The sequence below is a fragment of the Engystomops pustulosus genome, chromosome 7 (genome assembly GCF_040894005.1).
Source record: "Engystomops pustulosus chromosome 7, aEngPut4.maternal, whole genome shotgun sequence".
Lineage (NCBI taxonomy): Eukaryota > Metazoa > Chordata > Amphibia > Anura > Leptodactylidae > Engystomops > Engystomops pustulosus.
The window spans coordinates 49,315,047-49,333,722 of NC_092417.1; the positions used below are offsets into that span (position 1 = coordinate 49,315,047).

Consider the following 18,676-nt stretch of genomic DNA (forward strand, 5'->3'; position numbering starts at 1 on the left):
CCGAAACGTCGTCTTCTATGGATTATATATATATGTACTTCATAAAATAATTACAATCTTGTTGCAGTAAGTTAATATAATAAAATGGGCATCAAACGCTTAGAAGTAACCGGAAAGCCTGTAATGTTTGATAGTTTGAAGTGAGATGTACTTAATACAAGTCAATCCCATAAACCCTGGGACAGATGGCTGTTTAGCCTCTGAAGCAGATGGTTAATACAGAGGTTGGAACGTATTCAGCTTATACTACGTAGAGCGGAGGAGACACAGGCAACGCTAGACGTGTGTACTGATAAAGCAACACTAGTCTTCAATATTACTTTCTTAGCTTTTCATTAAGGTCCACTTCATATTTTAGGTAATTAATTAATCAAAAAAATATTTTCATCTGTTTCTTAAATAAAACACAAATTGAAAAAAAGCAGCTAAAACAGAATTACTCCACAGTATATTGCAGACAGATGCTATTTTAACCCCAAATATTCCTGTAGTACAGAAGAAGAAAAATCCCATAGAATGCTAAATATCAGGGTGCCTACAGTAGACTTTACCCATGGGAAAGCACCAACACGCTAGACAGGTCATCCTAGTAGATTGGGACACACTTCAACATACGTTATGCATTTACATATATTTTCAAGCATTTAGAAACTGGGTTTTAGTATGACAGATAGATTGAGTGCTACCTTTATATATTGCAAACTCTTCGTCACATATTGGTGTTTAAGGATTTATAATTGTGTGGTATAACAGGCCAGTTAAAAAAAGGGTAGGAGGGAATATATGCTTAATGCTAAACAAAATGATCTTTGGGTCTTCTTGGGATACCCTGCTAATCTCCCTTAGGCCCCTTTCGCACACTCGTATTTGGCAGCTCTATCATAGCTGTACAAATGACAGATAGCATCTGGCCGCCATAGAAGTCCATTGTGTATGGTACAGTACAGTGATTACACATGTGTCACCATACCATGCCGTCACCCAGAAAAAAGATAGAACATGCTCTCCTATGGAGAGGGGAGGAGGGAGGACAACTCACCCTTTTACCTCTCCAGTGGAACATATGATATGCCCGGGTGAAACCTGCTAAGGCACGTTCTATGAAAAAGAGGCCTTAAATAGCTGACAGGGTTAGGAGATTGAATGTCTAAAGGTTCTTAAAAGGGTTGGCTACTTTACCTCATGTGTTTTGGTGCCCATGACTAGGATAAAAAGTGGCATATAGAGAGAATGGCTGTAATATGGAGAGGGGTTTTTCTTTGTGTGTGATTGACTAAGCTAATAAGTAGCATTATGATTGTGATTCCAGAGGTTCAGTAGCGAGTAAGCGCAACGAATGACTAGAGTTTCATGGTCTCTTTAACAAAGCACATAGAACAGTATATACCAAGGTGGATGTATCTGTAACTACACCTCCATCCCATTCAAGTGTCACATAGATATTCCCTCTATGTGGGAAGATGTATTAGAAGTGTCTGAGGTAAAACTGTTCCAGTTGCCCATGGAAACCAATCAAAGCTCAGCTTTAATTTTACAAACAGCTGTGGGAATATGGAAGCTGAGTTCTGATTGGTTTCCATTGGAAACTAGAACAGTTTTGCTCTCAGACATTTCTGATAAATCTCCCCCAACTTGTGTTTATGCTGCATTATTATTAATTTTATTAAGTTCAATAAAGTTTTTTTCCTTTAAGAGTTACTATAAATTCAGCTCTGGTACCTCTGAGAGCATTTGGACTAAAAATGTAAAGCTTTCCAGTGCAGCACAGCCGAACGTCTCCCCTGTATTCCTAAATACTGTCAGCTGCCTTTAATGTCACTCTTGCTATATTTAGCCTGGATATTTTATTTAACAGCTCTCCTTCCCCAGGCTCATCTGGAAATGGTACACTTGGAAGTTTGAGGCTTTCTGATAAACTATATTTTGCAAAAGAAAATCAGCTTTGACCCTGCAGGGCCCTTTCTTATTTGTATGACTGAAGGGTTTAGAAGGGAAGAGTGTGACATGATCAGCAGTTTTAGTCGGGTGCTTGGGACATATTTCCCATAATAGACAACACTGTCAGCAACATCACTAAGACTTGGACTGCATACAGTTTCCCTCGGGGTGAGAGAGATAAATGACAATAAAATACATATTTTATAACTATACAGGTAAACACTGCGTGGGATGTAGACATAAGGTACACAGTGGGTGAGCAGCTTTAGCACCTATGTTATAGCATAGTGGTCTCAAGGATATTACTTTGAAGCAGTATTTATCTCATTAGGGAGGGGGGCATTTGTCATGCCTTGTATGACAAATGCAGAGACATAGCTACTGTGGGGCAGGAGGAGTGGTGGCTCTAGTGCCCAGTGACTTTCAGGGCCCAACTGAGGAGCTTTCAGCATTGTCTGTGTCCCAAGGACACAGAGTTGTTTGCAGGGACTACTGCAGCCCGGGCCTTCCCTCTATTGTTATACATTTGTGTCAGCTCCCAACACACTTGACCTTTGAGGACCTGGGAGATGGGTCCTCCACAGGTCCTGTTTGTGCAGCACTGCTGAGGGGAGACTGAGCACATGTGTGAGGTAAGTGGTATGTGTTTCTATGTGTGTGTGTGTGTGTGTGTCTGCCTGTGTGCTGTTTCTCTCTATGTCTTTGTAACCCGTTCACTCTTTCGGTACAGATTAGTACTATTACCCCTTTCCTGTATAAATAGGCACAGCTTAGTACTACTACCCTTATCCTGTATATATCCATTCTCAGCTTTGTACTACTACCCTTATCCTGTATTTATGGGAACAGCTTAGTTCTACTACACCTACCCTGTATATATGGGTACAGATCAGTACTACTACCCCTATCCTATATATATGGATACAGATCAGTACTACTACCCCTTATCCTGTATATACGGGTACAGATCAGTACTACTACCCCTATTCTGTATATATGGGTACAGATCAGTACTACTATCCCTATCCTGTATATATGGACGCAGATCAGTACTACTACCCCTTATCCTGTATATACGGGTACAGATCAGTACTACTACCCCTATTCTGTATATATGGGTACAGATCAGTACTACTATCCCTATCCTGTATATATGGACGCAGATCAGTACTACTACCCCTTATCCTGTATATATGGGTACAGATCAGTACTACTATCCCTATTCTGTATATATGGACGCAGATCAGTACTACTACCCCTTATCCTGTATATACGGGTACAGATCAGTACTACTACTCCTATCCTGTATATATGGGTACAGATCAGTACTACTACCCCTATCCTATATATATGGATACAGATCAGTACTACTACCCCTTATCCTGTATATACGGGTACAGATCAGTACTACTACCCCTATTCTGTATATATGGGTACAGATCAGTACTACTATCCCTATCCTGTATATATGGACGCAGATCAGTACTACTACCCCTTATCCTGTATATACGGGTACAGATCAGTACTACTACCCCTATCCTGTATATATGGGTACAGATCAGTACTACTATCCCTATCCTGTATATATGGACGGAGATCAGTACTACTACCCCTATCCTATATATATGGATACAGATCAGTACTACTACCCCTTATCCTGTATATACGGGTACAGATCAGTACTACTACCCCTATCCTGTATATATGGGTACAGATCAGTACTACTATCCCTATCCTGTATATATGGACGCAGATCAGTACTACTACCCCTTATCCTGTATATACGGGTACAGATCAGTACTACTACCCCTATTCTGTATATATGGGTACAGATCAGTACTACTATCCCTATCCTGTATATATGGACGCAGATCAGTACTACTACCCCTATCCAGTATATATGGGTACAGAACAGTACTACTATCCCTATCCTGTATATATGGATGCAGATCAGTACTACTACCCATATCCTGTATATCTAGGCGCCAATCAGTACTACTACTTTTATCCTGTATATATATATTCTCAGCTTAGTACTACTACCCTTATCCTGTATATATATATTCTCAGCTTAGTACTACTACCCTTATCCGGTATTTATGGGAACAGCTTAGTACTACTACTCCTATCCTGTATATACGGGTACAGATCAGTACTACTACCCCTTTTTATATACACTCACCGGCCACTTTATTAGGTACACCTGTCCAACTGCTCGTTAACACTTAATTTCTAATCAGCCAATCACATGGCGGTCTCTCAGTGCATTTAGGCATGTAGACATGGTCAAGAAAATCTCCTGCAGTTCAAACCGAGCATCAGTATGAGGAAGAAAGGGGATTTGAGGCCTTTGAACGTGGCATGGTTGTTGGTGCCTGAAGGGCTGGTCTGAGTATTTCAGAAACTGCTGATCTACTGGGATTTTCACGCACAACCATCTCTAGGGTTTACTGTGAATGGTCCGAAAAAGAAAAAACATCCAGTGAGCGGCAGTTCTGTGGGCGGAAATGCCTTGTTGATACCAGAGGTCAGAGGAGAATGGGCAGACTGGTTCGAGCTGATAGAAAGGCAACAGTGACTCAAATCGCCACCCGTTACAACCAAGGTAGGCAGAAGAGCATCTCTGAACGCACAGTACGTCGAACTTTGAGGCAAATGGGCTACAGCAGCAGAAGACCACACCGGGTGCCACTCCTTTCAGCTAAGAACAGGAAACTGAGGCTACAATTTGCACAAGCTCATCGAAGATTGGAAAAAACGTTGCCTGGTCTGATGAGTCTCGATTTCTGCTGCGACATTCGGATGGTAGGGTCAGAATTTGGCGTCAACAACATCAAAGCATGGATCCATCCTGCCTTGTATCAACGGTTCAGGCTGGTGGTGGTGGTGTCATGGTGTGGGGAATATTTTCTTGGCACTCTTTGGGCCCCTTGGTACCAATTGAGCATCGTTGCAATGCCACAGCCTACCTGAGTATTGTTGCTGACCATGTCCATCCCTTTATGACCACAATGTACCCAACATCTGATGGCTACTTTCAGCAGGATAATGCGCCATGTCATAAAGCTGGAATCATCTCAGACTGGTTTCTTGAACATGACAATGAGTTCACTGGACTCAAATGGCCTCCAAAGTCACCAGATCTCAATCCAATAGAGCATCTTTGGGCTGTGGTGGAACGGGAGATTCGCATTTTGGATGTGCAGCCGACAAATCTGCGGCAACTGTGTGATGCCATCATGTCAATATGGACCAAAATCTCTAAGGAATGCTTCCAGCACCTTGTTGAATCTATGCCACGAAGAATTGAGGCAGTTCTGAAGGCAAAGGGGGTCCAACCCGTTACTAGCATGGTGTACCTAATAAAGTGGCCGGTGAGTGTATATGGATACAGATCAGTACTACTACCCCTTATCCTGTATATACGGGTACAGATCAGTACTACTACCCCTATTCTGTATATATGGGTACAGATCAGTACTACTATCCCTTTCCTGTATATCTAGGCGCCAATCAGTACTACTACTTTTATCCTGTATATCTGGGCACAGATTAGCACTACTACTCCTATCCTATATATCTTTGCACAGATCAGTACTACTACCCTTATCCTGTATTTCTGGGAACAAATCAGTACTACTACTCCTATCCTGTATATTTGGGCACAATTCAGTAACTCCTATCCATATCCTTCATATATAGGGAGGTGTGCCTATATCACAGATCAGTGCTGCTGCTCCTATTGTGTATAAATGGATATAATGGATATAAATTAAATTTTTTCCTTTAATATAACAATGCACAGCACTGTAACATAAAAGTTATACTTTTCACAAATTCTGGCTTCACTGCACAAGTCCTGTAGGTACACAGCCTGCACTATGAAGTTTGGGTGTTAATCCAGTTTCATTGAAGCTTTGAGAGAGGAGGCGCTGAGAGCTCCTGAGTCTTTGCCTCATCGGCTGTGACATAACTTGAAGCCGATGAGCTCCAATGCAAATTCTTTGCCAGGCCCTGGACTGTAAAGTATTGTTTAAAGTACTAGTTTTCTCATATGGGAAAGTGACACCTTTTGGGCCACCTAAGCCCCTTACGTCCCTTCTCATTGGACTCACATCTGGTGCATAAACACCCAATAAGGACCTGTGGGTGGCTTAGTTCCCCAAATCCACCTGACACATTCTCTTTAACAAATCAGAGATGGCACTGGTAGAAGTCAGATGGAAAAGACAGGAAATGAGTACATAGATGTCTCCTGTAAGTCACCATGTTATATCGTGTAATTATTAATAAGGAGGGCTGAGGAGATACAGTAACTACTACTATATGGCCATTGTATGGTGGAATACTGGTAAAGTGGGTACGTAAAATATTCAGATCCCTTTGAATTTTTCACTCTTCAGCCTTTGCTCAGTAGTGAGTGGAAGCACCTTCTGAGCTAGTATAGCCATGAGTCTTCTTGGGAATGATGAAACAAATTTTTCACACCTGGATTTGGGGAACCTCTGCCTCTTCCTTGCAGATCCTCTACAGTTCCCTCAGGTTGGATGGTGAATTTTGGTGGACAGCCATTTTCATATCTCTCCAGAGATGCTCAATTGGGTTTAGGTCAGGGCTCTGGTTGGGCCAGTAAAGAATCATCACAGAGTTGTTCTGAAGTCACTGCTTTGTTATTTTAGCGGTGTGTTTAGGGTCATTGTCTTGTTGGAAGTTGAACCTTTGGCCCAGTCTGAGGTCCAGAGCACTCTTGAAAAAGTTTTAATTCAGAATATCTCTGGACTTGGTCCCTTTAATCTTTTCTTCAATTGCAACCAGTTGTCCTGTCCCTGCAGCTGAAAAACACCCCCAAAGCATGATTCTGCCACCACCATGTGTCAGTGTTGGGATTGTATTTGGCAGGTGATGAGCAGTGCCTGGTTTTCTCCACACGTACGGCTTAGAATTAACTACACAAAGTTCAACCTTTCTCTCACCAGACCAGAGAATCTTATTCCTCGTAGACTGGGAGTCCTTCATATGTTCCTTTGCATACTGTGTGCGGCTTTCATATGTTTGGCACTGAGGAGAGCCTTCCGTCGGCACACTCTGCCATAAAGCCATGACTGGTAGAGGGCTGCAGTGTTAGTTGACTTTGTAGACTTTCTCCCATCTCCCTACTGCTCGGGGGAGCTCAGTCACAGTGATATTGGCGTTCTGCTTTAGCTTACTTCCCAAGGCTCTTTTCCCACAGTTGCTTAGATTGGCTGGAGGGAGAGGTTGAGAAACAGTTGTGGTCGTCCCAAGTTTTTTCCATTTGGAGGCCCTTGTGCTCTTAGGAATTTTGAGAGCTGCAGAAATAATATTTTTAACTTTCGCCAGATCTGTACCTTGCCACAATTCTGTGTCTGAGCTCCTTGGGCAGTTCCTTAGACCTCGTGATTCTCAAGAAAGGTGAAGTGCAATCAATTTACTTAAACACAGCTGGGCTCCAATGATGTACTAGAACCATCTCAAGAAAGATCAGAAGGAAATGGACATGTGAGTTAAATATGAATGTAACGGCAAAGGGTCTGAATACTTATGACCATATGAAATTTCAGTTTTTATTGTTTAATAAATTAGCAAAAATATATACATTTATGTAGACCCTTTTATGATGCAGCTGTGCTAGCCTCCATGCAACCCAAATAAGGGGGGTGCCGTCTGACGGTCCAACTGATTCTAACCAAGCTCCGTATTTAACTTGCAAATTGTGTCGCATGTCCTATGTTAAAGGTGCACCACAAAAAAGATGGTGAACTCTGTCGGACCTGTGCTAGGAAGCAACAGATTCATGGTTTCTGTCACACCATCTTAGTGAATCGCTGCATCAAGCATTTTTAGTGCAGCTTCCGACTTTCTATGTAAATATGCCCCATTATATTTACTATAGACGGCGCCACTACACTGATATAGGCTACAGCAAAAATCTATGCTAGACAGGACTGGGCATAGATGAAATATGAGTGGCACAGCAAAGGGTCATACTTATCACCATGTGATATTTCAGTTTTTATTGTTTGATAAATTAGCAAAAATATCTACATTTCTGTTTTTGTTCTGTCAAGATGGGGTGCAGAGTGTACATTTATAAGGAAAAAATTAATTTTTTTGATCTTACCAATTGGCTAAAAGTGAAAAATTTCAAAGGGTCTAAATACTCTTCATACCCACTGCACTTTTTGTACCCACACCTGGGTTGGTTTCCCACTTGGGTGGGTTTTACCCCCATTATGCTGAACTAATATATATGCCTCTGCTTGTATGCAAGTTTTTATAAAAGTTACAATTTGTGGCACATGTTCAAAAAAGGGTGACTTTTGTCCCATTAATTTTTACACTTTTGCATGATGAGGAGGGACAAATGGCAGACCCATTGGGGCACATTTACAAGGGCTTTGCAGCACAATTTGTGCACGTTCTTCTAGGCTAAATCAACTTGCACAGGTATTTAAGAAGTGTCTGCACCTCTTTTGTGTCACAGGCATCCCTTCTGTGGCGCAGCTGCGCTAGCCCCCAAGCAACACAAATTAGGGTGCGTGCCATCGGTCGGTCCGACTGATTCGGACCAAGCGCCGAAATTAACTTGCAAATTGTGTTACAAGTCCTATGTAAAAGGTGCACCACAAAAAAGATGGTGAACTCTGTGGGACCAGTGCAGGGAAGCGACAGATTCATGATTTTTGGTGCATGTTCTTAGTAAATTGCCGCACCCAGCATTATACATGGAAATAGCACTTTTAGTGCAGTTTCCGACTTTCTAATTAAATGTGTCCCATTACATATACTATATCCGGCGCCACTACATTGATGCAGGTTACAGCAAAAGTTTACACTAGACAGGACTGGACATAGATTTCATTTAGCCGCACCTCTGTTTTGTGTGCCAGGGCATAGATGATTGACTCTGGCACACAATATACGAATCATAATAGATTCCCCTTTTTAAAAAAAAATTTAAGCAACTTTGCTAATAATGGACAATGAAAATGCATATAGTATTCCAGTATGCTTGCATACATAATATTGTGCTGTGCTGAATGCCTTACTAGCGTGCCAGCAAATCAATGCATTGTGTTTGAGCAGCAGAAGCATGAAGTTTGGATTCATAACCTGACAGTACATTCTCAGTCTCATCTGCTTCAATCAAGGCAATCAAGATCAATTACACATAATAATAAATCATTTCAGAATGTACGTTAAATGCAAGTAATTCAAATCAAGCTGGAAAAATTACTCCCCGGATTTTCTACCGCTTCTTACATCAATAAAACATTAGTAGCACATTTTATCTGATTAAATCATTTATCATAATAACTGGTTGGATCGGAATTTAGCGCATTAGTAAAAGAATTCATTGCTAAGTAAATTAAGAAGAATAGAAACTCTACAGATTCATGGAACATAGAATATGACATTGAAAGTGCTCTAAACTCTACCATAGGGGAACTGTGTATATGTTCCACATATACATGTAATGTAGCCATTATATATAATATGAAAACATTTGAGTTTGTCTAGTAGGGATATAATGACCATGAGGGTGGGTAAAGGGTGCTCACAGCAAAACTTTCAATCATAAAGTGCAATTGGCTTATGATAGTTTAATGGAAGTGTCATATTGTACTTGCAGTACTAGGCTCATCCTCATGGGGAGCAGTTTTATTACAAAGCATGTTCCTTTGGAAATGCCCCATCTAGTGGATGGATATGTTGTTAGTTATTTACATGTTATGATGTGAAGACAGAAATGTGCATGCTTATATGAGAAATTCAATTAAGGTAAATGTCTATTATGTAATAATCTTGCAATTCTGCATTATTTTCATTTTCATAATACATGTGCTACTACATACCTACCTATACACACACAATATCCATATAGGCAGGTCCGAGGCTGCCTCACTTCTGTGATAAATAAGACAATACCATGACCACTATCTAAATGAATCAAAATACTTATAAAATTTATTTTAGAAACGAAATAATCTACTTACAGCCAACCATCATCATTGCAACAGAAAATATCTTCTCTCCGTCTGTTGTTGGAGCAATGTTTCCAAATCCAATAGTTGTAAGGCTTGTCATGGTAAAGTAGAGGGATGATATGTACAAGGAGTACTTACTGGGTCCACCTTCCCACTGTCCTGTGCCAGAGGCATTATATCGATAAGGACTGCCAATACTTATTCCTAATTGATAAAGCCAGCTGTCATTCTTGGTTGTGTTGTTTGCTTCATCAATAACTTCATAGTCCCCGATACTATACCAAATGCAAGCCAGCCAATGGGCAACAAGTCCAAATACACAGACCAAGAGAACCAGAACTGCAGCACCGTATTCCAAATAATGGTCCAATTTCCTGGCCACGCGACCCAGTCTGAGGAGACGTACCACTTTCAGAGAGCTGAAAAGACTGCTAATGCCCTGGGAAATACATCAAGACATATTAAAGTTATCTTAAGTATGTGGTATTATAATACTTGAGCATGCATGAGTATAATATACCGTAATATAATAAATAAGTCTCTTTTCTCCTGCATTCAGTCATGGGCATGTGTAACTGTGTTAATGACCCACAAGCGACTACCATGTCAGAACCTACCACTTCGCTATAACAACTTTGTAATACATTATTGTACCTCACTAATACCAGAACACTGTGCAAGTAAACTTATATCTCTTATATTATTGAATCCAGAAATAATGTATCTCGAGTAAGCCCTTCACATAACTCTTCTCTTATGAGTTAGTTTTCCCTACATTGTGTAACCAACAGTGATCACTCCTAGAGAGAAACCTTAAAGCGAACCTGTCACCAGGAATGTGATTTTTAGCTGGTGACAGGTCCCAATGCATTTCAGCACTTTATAATAGTTTATTTTAAATGATCTGGCTCCATGCCAGCAGTGTGTGATGAGTACTGGGGGAGGAAGGTGCAGCATGTTTGTGTGCCTGTGTCTCCTCATGTATTCATGGTCTCCCCCTTACCAGGGGAATAACACAGGCACATACATGCTGCAGGTTTCCCCTCCCCAAGACTCACCACATACTGCTGGCAGAGAACCATGTCATGTAAAATAAACTATTATAAAGTAATGATATACTTCAGAATGCTGACAAAGGCATATTTTAAATCAGCATAGCATAGTCTATTGGAACCTGTCACCAGCTAAACCAGACATTCATGGTGACAGGTAAAATGAATTGTACCAAGTTTGATTGTTATCCCCTGAGAGTGAGAGCTTAACCCCCACCGATCCAGGAAGGGTGAAATTGAAAGTCAAAAATGGGTCCTACCACTCCATTCAATATTTGGAAATTTCTGAATCTCTTATATACTTTGGGGCTGTGCTTGGTAATTACTAGAGATGAGCGAGCACTAAAATGCTCGGGTACTCGTTATTCGAGACAAACTTTTCCCGACGCTCGAGTGCTCGTCTCGAATAACGAGCCCCATTGAAGCCAATGGGAGACTCGAGCATTTTTCAAGGGGACCAAGGATCTGCACAGGGAAGCTTGGCCAAGCACCTGGAAACCTCAGAAAAGGATGGAAACACCACGGAAATGGACAGGAAACAGCAGGGGCAGCATGCATGGATGCCTCTGGGGCTGCTTAATCGCACCATAATGCCAAAAGTATGGGCAACAGCATGGCAATGACAGAGTGACCGAATGAGGCTAGATAGCATCTAAATCATCCAATAATTGACCCTGACACTATAGGGGACTATGCAGAGGCAGCGGCAGCAGCGGCAGGCTAGAGAGTGTCTTGGCAACATACCCCAAATGGACTCAGGCTTAAAACCAATGGGTGGCAGAGAGGAACCAAAGGAGGTGAGCAAGAAACGCTCAAATAATATCGGTAAATGATAAAAGTTTGCCAGTATATTTTGTGGATTACACAGCAGGGTGGCGACAAAGTTAACAAGTTTGATGAGGAAGCCATGAAAACAACCCAAAATTCTGCCTGACACAGCTCGTTTGATAAGGGGACCATGTATGGAGGCAGTGAACTAGTAGTAGATTAAAGGTGCTTCAGTTAAAACTATGTTAGTTGGATCTTGGGATGGAGCTGGCGCTCCGCTGCCAGGCGAGCTTTCGCCAATCCAAGCCCCTGTCTCTAGGCTACTCCCCAAACAGCACTTCTAAGAACCTTTTGTATAAGATCAATTGTAGTAGCGTTCTTATAAGTTTGGGTTCTGGCGGGTGAGGGGAATGTAAACAGATGCGCAAGAAGCGCTGAAATAATATTGGTAAATGATAAATGTTTGCCAGTATATTTTGTGGATTACACAGCAGGGTGGCGACAAAGTTAACATGGAAGCCATGAAAACAATCCAAAATTCTGCCTGACACAGCTCGTTTGATAAGGGGACCATGTATGGAGGCAGCTATATGGACTACTTTTGGAGGCAGCTATGGCGATGACGTGTGGAGGTAGCAATGGAGACAACGTGTGAAGGCAGCTAAAAAGACGACGTGTGGAGGCTGCTATGGAGACAATTTAATTTGGATAGTGCCTGTATGTGGCAGTCCAAAAAAGTTTTCAAAGCAGAGGAGCAGGTAGCTGGTCCTCCAAAAAGATTAAATAAATTGAGTGCCTGTATGTGGCAGTCCAAAAAAGTTTTCAAACCAGAGGAGCAGGTAGCTGGTCCTCCAGAAAAATTACATAGATTGAGTGCCTGTATGTGGCACTCCCAAAAATTGTTTAAAACAGAGGACAGGGTAGTTGGCCCTCCAGAAAAATTAAATACATAGAGTACTATAGCCAGAGCCAGTTGGCCCTGGCAAAAAAATAGCCAGTTTCCTCTGCTTTAGTGTACAAAGAGGAGGAGAAGGAGGACAATGAGGAGGAGGAGTGCATACATTATTCAGGATCAGCTTCTTTCACCTGGTGGAGAATGGAAATGCGGAGAAATCCAGGCTTTATTCATCTTGATAAGCGTCAGCCTGTCAGCGCTGTCAGTCGACAGGCGTGTACGCTTATCGGTGATGATGCCACCAGCTGCACTGAAAACCCGCTCGGACAAGATGCTAGCGGCAGGGCAGGCAAGAACCTCCAAGGCGAACAGCGCCAGTTCGTGCCACATGTCCAGCTTTGAAACCCAGTAGTTGTAGGGAGCTGTGTGATCATTTAGGACGATGGTATGGTCAGCTACGTACTCCCTCACCATCTTTCTGTAAAGATCAGCCCTACTCTGCCGAGACTGGGGACAGGTGACAGTGTCCTGCTGGGGTGACATAAAACTGGCAAAGGCCTTGTAAAGCGTACCCCTGCCAGTGCTGGACAAGCTGCCTGGTCGCCTACTCTCCCTCGCTACTTGTCCCGCAGAAGTACGCCCTCTAGCGCTGTCAGAAGGGAAATACTGTTTCAGCTTGTGCACCAGGGCCTGCTGGTATTCATGCATTCTCACACTCCTTTCCTCTCCAGGGATGAGAGTGGAAAGATTTTGCTTGTACCGTGGGTCCAGGAGAGTGAATACCCAGTAATCGGTGCTGGAATAAATTCTTTGAACGCGAGGGTCACGGGATAGGCAGCTTAGCATGAAATCTGCCATATGCGCCAGAGTCCCAACGCGCAAGAATTCACTCCCCTCACTGGCCTGACTGTCCATTTCCTCCTCCTCCAACTCCTCTTCTTCTGCCCATACACGCTGAACAGTGAAGGACTGAACAATGGTCCCCTCTTCTGTCTCGCCAACATTCCCCTCCTCTTCCTCCTCATCCTCCTCCACCTCCTCCGATATGCGCTGAGAAACAGACCTAAGGGTGCTTTGGCTATCAACAAGGGAATCTTCTTCCCCCGTCTCTTGTGACGAGCGCAAAGCTTCCGACTTCATGCTGACCAGAGAGTTTTTCAACAGGCCAAGCAGCGGGATGGTGAGGCTGATGATGGCGGCATCACCACTGACCATCTGTGTTGACTCCTCAAAGTTACTCAGCACCTGACAGATATCAGACATCCACGTCCACTCCTCATTGTAGACTTGAGGAAGGTGAATGACCTGACTACCAGTTCTGGTGGAAGTTGACATCTGGCAGTCTACAATCGCTCTGCGCTGCTGGTAAACTCTGGATAACATGGTCAGTGTTGAATTCCACCTCGTGGGCACGTCGCACAACAGTCGGTGAGCGGGCAGTTGGAGGCGGCGCTGCGCTGCCCTGAGAGTGGCAGCATCTGTGCTGGACTTCCTGAAATGCGCACAGATGCGGCGCACCTTCGTGAGCAAATCAGACAGATTGGGGTATGTCTTGAGGAAACGCTGAACTATGAGATTTAACACATGGGCCAGGCATGGCACATGTGTCAGTCTGCCGAGTTGCAGAGCTGCCACCAGGTTACGGCCGTTGTCACACACAACCATGCCTGGCTTCAGGTTCAGCGGTGCCAGCCACAGATCAGTCTGCGCCGTGATGCCCTGTAATAACTCTTGGGCGGTGTGCCTTTTATCGCCTAGGCTCAGCAGTTTGAGCACCGCCTGCTGTCGCTTAGCGATGGCACTGCTGCTGTGCCTAGAGCTACCGACTGATGGCGCCATGCCCACGGATGGTAATTCAGAGGAGGAGGTGGAGGAGGGGTGGGAGGAGGAGGAGGCATAGTAGGCCTTTGAGACCTGGACCGAGGTAGGCCCCGCAATCCTCGGCGTCGGCAGTATATGACCAGCCCCAGGGTCAGACTCGGTCCCAGCCTCCACCAAGTTAACCCAATGTGCTGTCAGCGATATATAGTGGCCCTGCCCGGCAGCACTCGTCCACGTGTCCGTGGTCAGGTGGACCTTGTCAGAAACGGCGTTGGTCAGGGCACGGATGATGTTCTCTGACACGTGCTGGTGCAGGGCTGGGATGGCACATCGGGAAAAGTAGTGGCGGCTGGGGACTGAATACCGAGGGGCGGCCGCCGCCATGAGGTTTCGAAAGGCCTCGGTCTCTACCAGCCTATAGGGCAGCATCTCCAGGCTAAGCAACTTGGAGATGTGGACGTTGAGGGCTTGGGCGTGTGGGTGGGTTGCGCTATACCTCCTTTTGCGCTCCAGCGTCTGGGGTATGGAGAGCTGAACGCTGGTGGATGCTGTGGAGGATCGTGGAGGCGAAGATGGGGTTTTCGCACGGGAGGTGTTTGGGCCGGGGTCCTGGGCAGGGGGCTGACTAGCAGATGACACAGGGGAAGGAGCAGTGGTGTGCCCGGCCGGAGGTGAACGGGCTTGGTGCCATTGAGTGGGGTGTTTAGCATTCAGATGCCTGCGCATACTGGTGGTAGTTAAGCTAGTAGTGGTGGAACCCCTGCTGAGCCTGGTTTGGCAAAGGTTGCCCACCACAGTCCGTCGGTCATCCGGTGTTTCTTTAAAGAACCTCCAGACTTCTGAAAATCTAGCCCTCGCCACGGGAGCTTGACTACGGGCAACATTTGGCGCTGATGCACCAGCTCTGGCCCTGCCTCTCCGTCTGGCCCCACCACTGCCTCTTCCAACCTGTTCTGCTATAGGACTCGCCTCCGTCTCAGAAGCACTGTGTTCACCCGGCCTATCAACCCAGCTTGGGTCTGTCACCTCATCATCCTCCGATCCCTCAGTCTGCTCCCCCCTCGGACTTCCTGCCCTGACAACAACTTCACCACTGTCTGACAACCGTGTCTCCTCATCGTCCGACACCTCTTTACACACTTCTTCCACTACGTGAATAATGTCATCATCACCCACAGACTGCGACTGGTGGAAAACCTGGGCATCGGAAAATAGCTCAGCAGCAGGAGAAATGGTTTGTGACTGTGGGAAGGGTCCAGAAAACAGTTCCTCAGAGTATGCCGGTTCAAATGCCAAATTTTGGTGGGAGGGGGCAGACTGGGGGGAAGGAGGCTGAGGTGGAGGAGCTGGAGGAGTGCCGATTTCGGTGACATGGGTGGACTGCGTGGAAGACTGACTGGTGGACAAATGGCTAGAAGCATTGTCCGCAATCCACGACATCACCTCTTCGCACTGTTCTCTACCACGAGTCCCAGTAACTTGAGACATGATGAACCTAGGGAGTGTACCTCTGCGGCGTTCCCCTGCTCCCCCATCAGCAGGTGGTGTCTCACCCCGCCCAGGACCACGGCCTCTGACCCCTGCAGTAGTTGGACGCCCACGTCCACGCCCTCGTCCTCTACCCCTAGCCCTCGGGTTAAACATTTTCCAAATTAAAGTGTAAACTTGAAAAAAAAAAATTTTGTGTTTATTTTTTTTATTTTTTTATTTTTTTTAACAAAACGATGCTATCCTATTGCTATGGCTAGTTTCTAACCTACACTGACAGCACACAACTGGATTTTGTGCTTTGCAAGATGAGTTTGAGCTATAAAATGAAATAAAGGTAAAAAAAAAAAAAAAATCAGCAGACTCTGCCTAATTCTACTGAAACCCCTAATAAATTGTCCCACTTCGGTGTTTGAGGTGGATATGCGTGTCACTAAGAGCTAAACACAACGGTCGCAAGTCCCCCTGCAAATTCCTCACATTATGGTACTAGCTGCACTACTAATGCCAGCAAGCCCAGCCAGAAGCAAACAAAAAAAAGGAAAATATAACGCTATTGTAGGCCTAAGTAAGCCGTTGGGGTTCTCCTATGGCTATTTTGTTGCCCACAATGAGAGCACACTGCTTTGCAAGATGAGTTTGAGCTATCAAATGAAATACAGCTAAAAAAAAAAAAAATCAGCAGACTCTGCCTAATTCTACTCAAACCCCTAATAAATTGTCCCACTTCGGTGTTTGAGGTGGATATGCGTGTCACTAAGAGCTAAACACAACGGTCGCAAGTCCCCCTGCAAATTCCTCACAATATGGTACTAGCTGCACTACTAGTGCCAGCAAGCCCAGCCACAAGCAAACAAAAAAGAGGAAAATATAACGCTATTGTAGGCCTAAGTAAGCCGTTGGGATTCTCCTATGGCTATTTTGTAGCCTACAATGAGAGCACACTGCTTTGCAAGATGAGTTTGAGCTATAAAATGAAATACAGCTAAAAAAAAAAAAATCAGCAGACTGTGCCTAATTCTACTCAAACCCCTAATAAATTGTCCCACTTCGGTGTTTGAGGTGGATATGCGTGTCACTAAGAGCTAAACACAACGGTAGCAAGTCCCCCTGCAAATTCCTCACAATATGGTACTAGCTGCACTACTAGTGCCAGCAAGCCCAGCCACAAGCAAATAAAAAAAAAAAAAGTATAACGTTATTGTAGCCCTAAGAAGGGCTGTTGGGTTCTTGGAGAATCACTCCTGCCTAACAGTCAGCTAATATAACACCCTAACGCTATCCCTGCAGCAGCAGCAGCTCTCTCCCTAACAGCATCCAGACACAGAATGATCCGAGCAGCGCGGGCAGGGGCTAGTCTATTCCAGGGTCACCTGATCTGGCCAGCCAACCACTGCTATCGACGTGTAAGGGTACCACGTCATGCTGGGTGGAGTGCAGAGTCTCTTGGCTTGTGACTGGCTCTGTTTCTGGCCGCCAAAAAGCAAAACGGCGGGAGATGCCATTTTCTCGAGCGGGCGAAGTATTCGTCCGAGCAACGAGCAGTTTCGAGTACGCTAATGCTCGAACGAGCATCAAGCTCGGACGAGTATGTTCGCTCATCTCTAGTAATTACCAGTTCTTCCATAGTATTTATGGTTACACCAAGATGCATGCCTGACCTGCATCCATCAATAAATGTGAGATGCCAGGCGCTGACCCCCACAATTCAGATTCTTATTCTATATCCTGTAGATAAGGGATAACAATCAACTTTCAAAAATCTGCTAAAAGGAATTAAGACCTCAAACTGTTAACCGTTGGTCTACCTCCTGGCTTTATTGATGTCCGACAGGCTGTGTACATCATCACAAGGTTTCTCCATATAAATTAAGTGCTTGGACAGTGTATGGACAGTAGTATATGACTGTATACAGGATCTGGAGTTCAAAGCTCTTTTTATTGCATGATTTCAAAGCGGCAAGAATATAGATGGACATCACTGTTAACTTACTTCTGGTCTGGATTACCAATTGATGGTACTTTGGGGACCTAATACCTCATGCCAGATTCCCTTTAATTCTTTACAAGTTTATGAAAATTGTATTAAAAAATACAAAAAGAAGATCATTACTGCATAACTTTCCATGTTGTTCTAAGCATATTCAGTCACCAAGGGCAGTGGCCTCCAGTGTGCAACAAAGGAAAAGCCCTGCTTGAATTGCATGGAAAAAAACAAGGAAAAACATTCCCCAACACTATGTTAAAAAATTCAAGCTTATAGCTAGCTCAGCTAAGGACTCTGTTGTATCTGTATCCCATGACTAGTGATAAAGGGAAGCTTTATTTCGGCGATACTCTGTAGTATTCCTTGGCACTCGTTCATGGTACTACATGGTCACATTATTAGAGATGAACGAGCACTAAAATGCTCGGGTGCTCGTTACTCGAGCCGAACATTTCCAGATGCTCGAGTGCTCGTTTCGAGTAACGAGCCCCATTGAAATCAATGGGAGACTCGAGCATTTTTCAGTAAAATTACAAACTGAACGAGCACAGTGAAAGAACACAGTGCAGAACAGATTGCAGATGTTCGGGAACATCTGCGATCTGTTCCGGAGACACGCGTGCAGAACGGTGTTCTCCGCAATAGTATTTGAAGAACAATATGTGTAGAGAACAACTTGCAGATGTTGCCAAACATCTGCAATGTGTTCTTCACACATATT

At 44.1% G+C, this 18,676-nt stretch overlaps 1 protein-coding gene across 5 annotated transcripts in view; it reads right to left on the bottom strand.

Moving 5' to 3' along the window:
* KCNH5 (potassium voltage-gated channel subfamily H member 5) overlaps positions 1-18,676 on the bottom strand; it is a 259,762-nt gene that overhangs the window by 136,272 nt on the left and 104,814 nt on the right. For all 5 annotated transcript variants that reach the window (XM_072115836.1, XM_072115835.1, XM_072115834.1 and 2 more), the window contains one exon: positions 9,954-10,383. In XM_072115836.1, the coding sequence (XP_071971937.1) occupies positions 9,954-10,383 (430 nt within the window). The remainder of the gene's footprint in view (positions 1-9,953; positions 10,384-18,676) is intronic.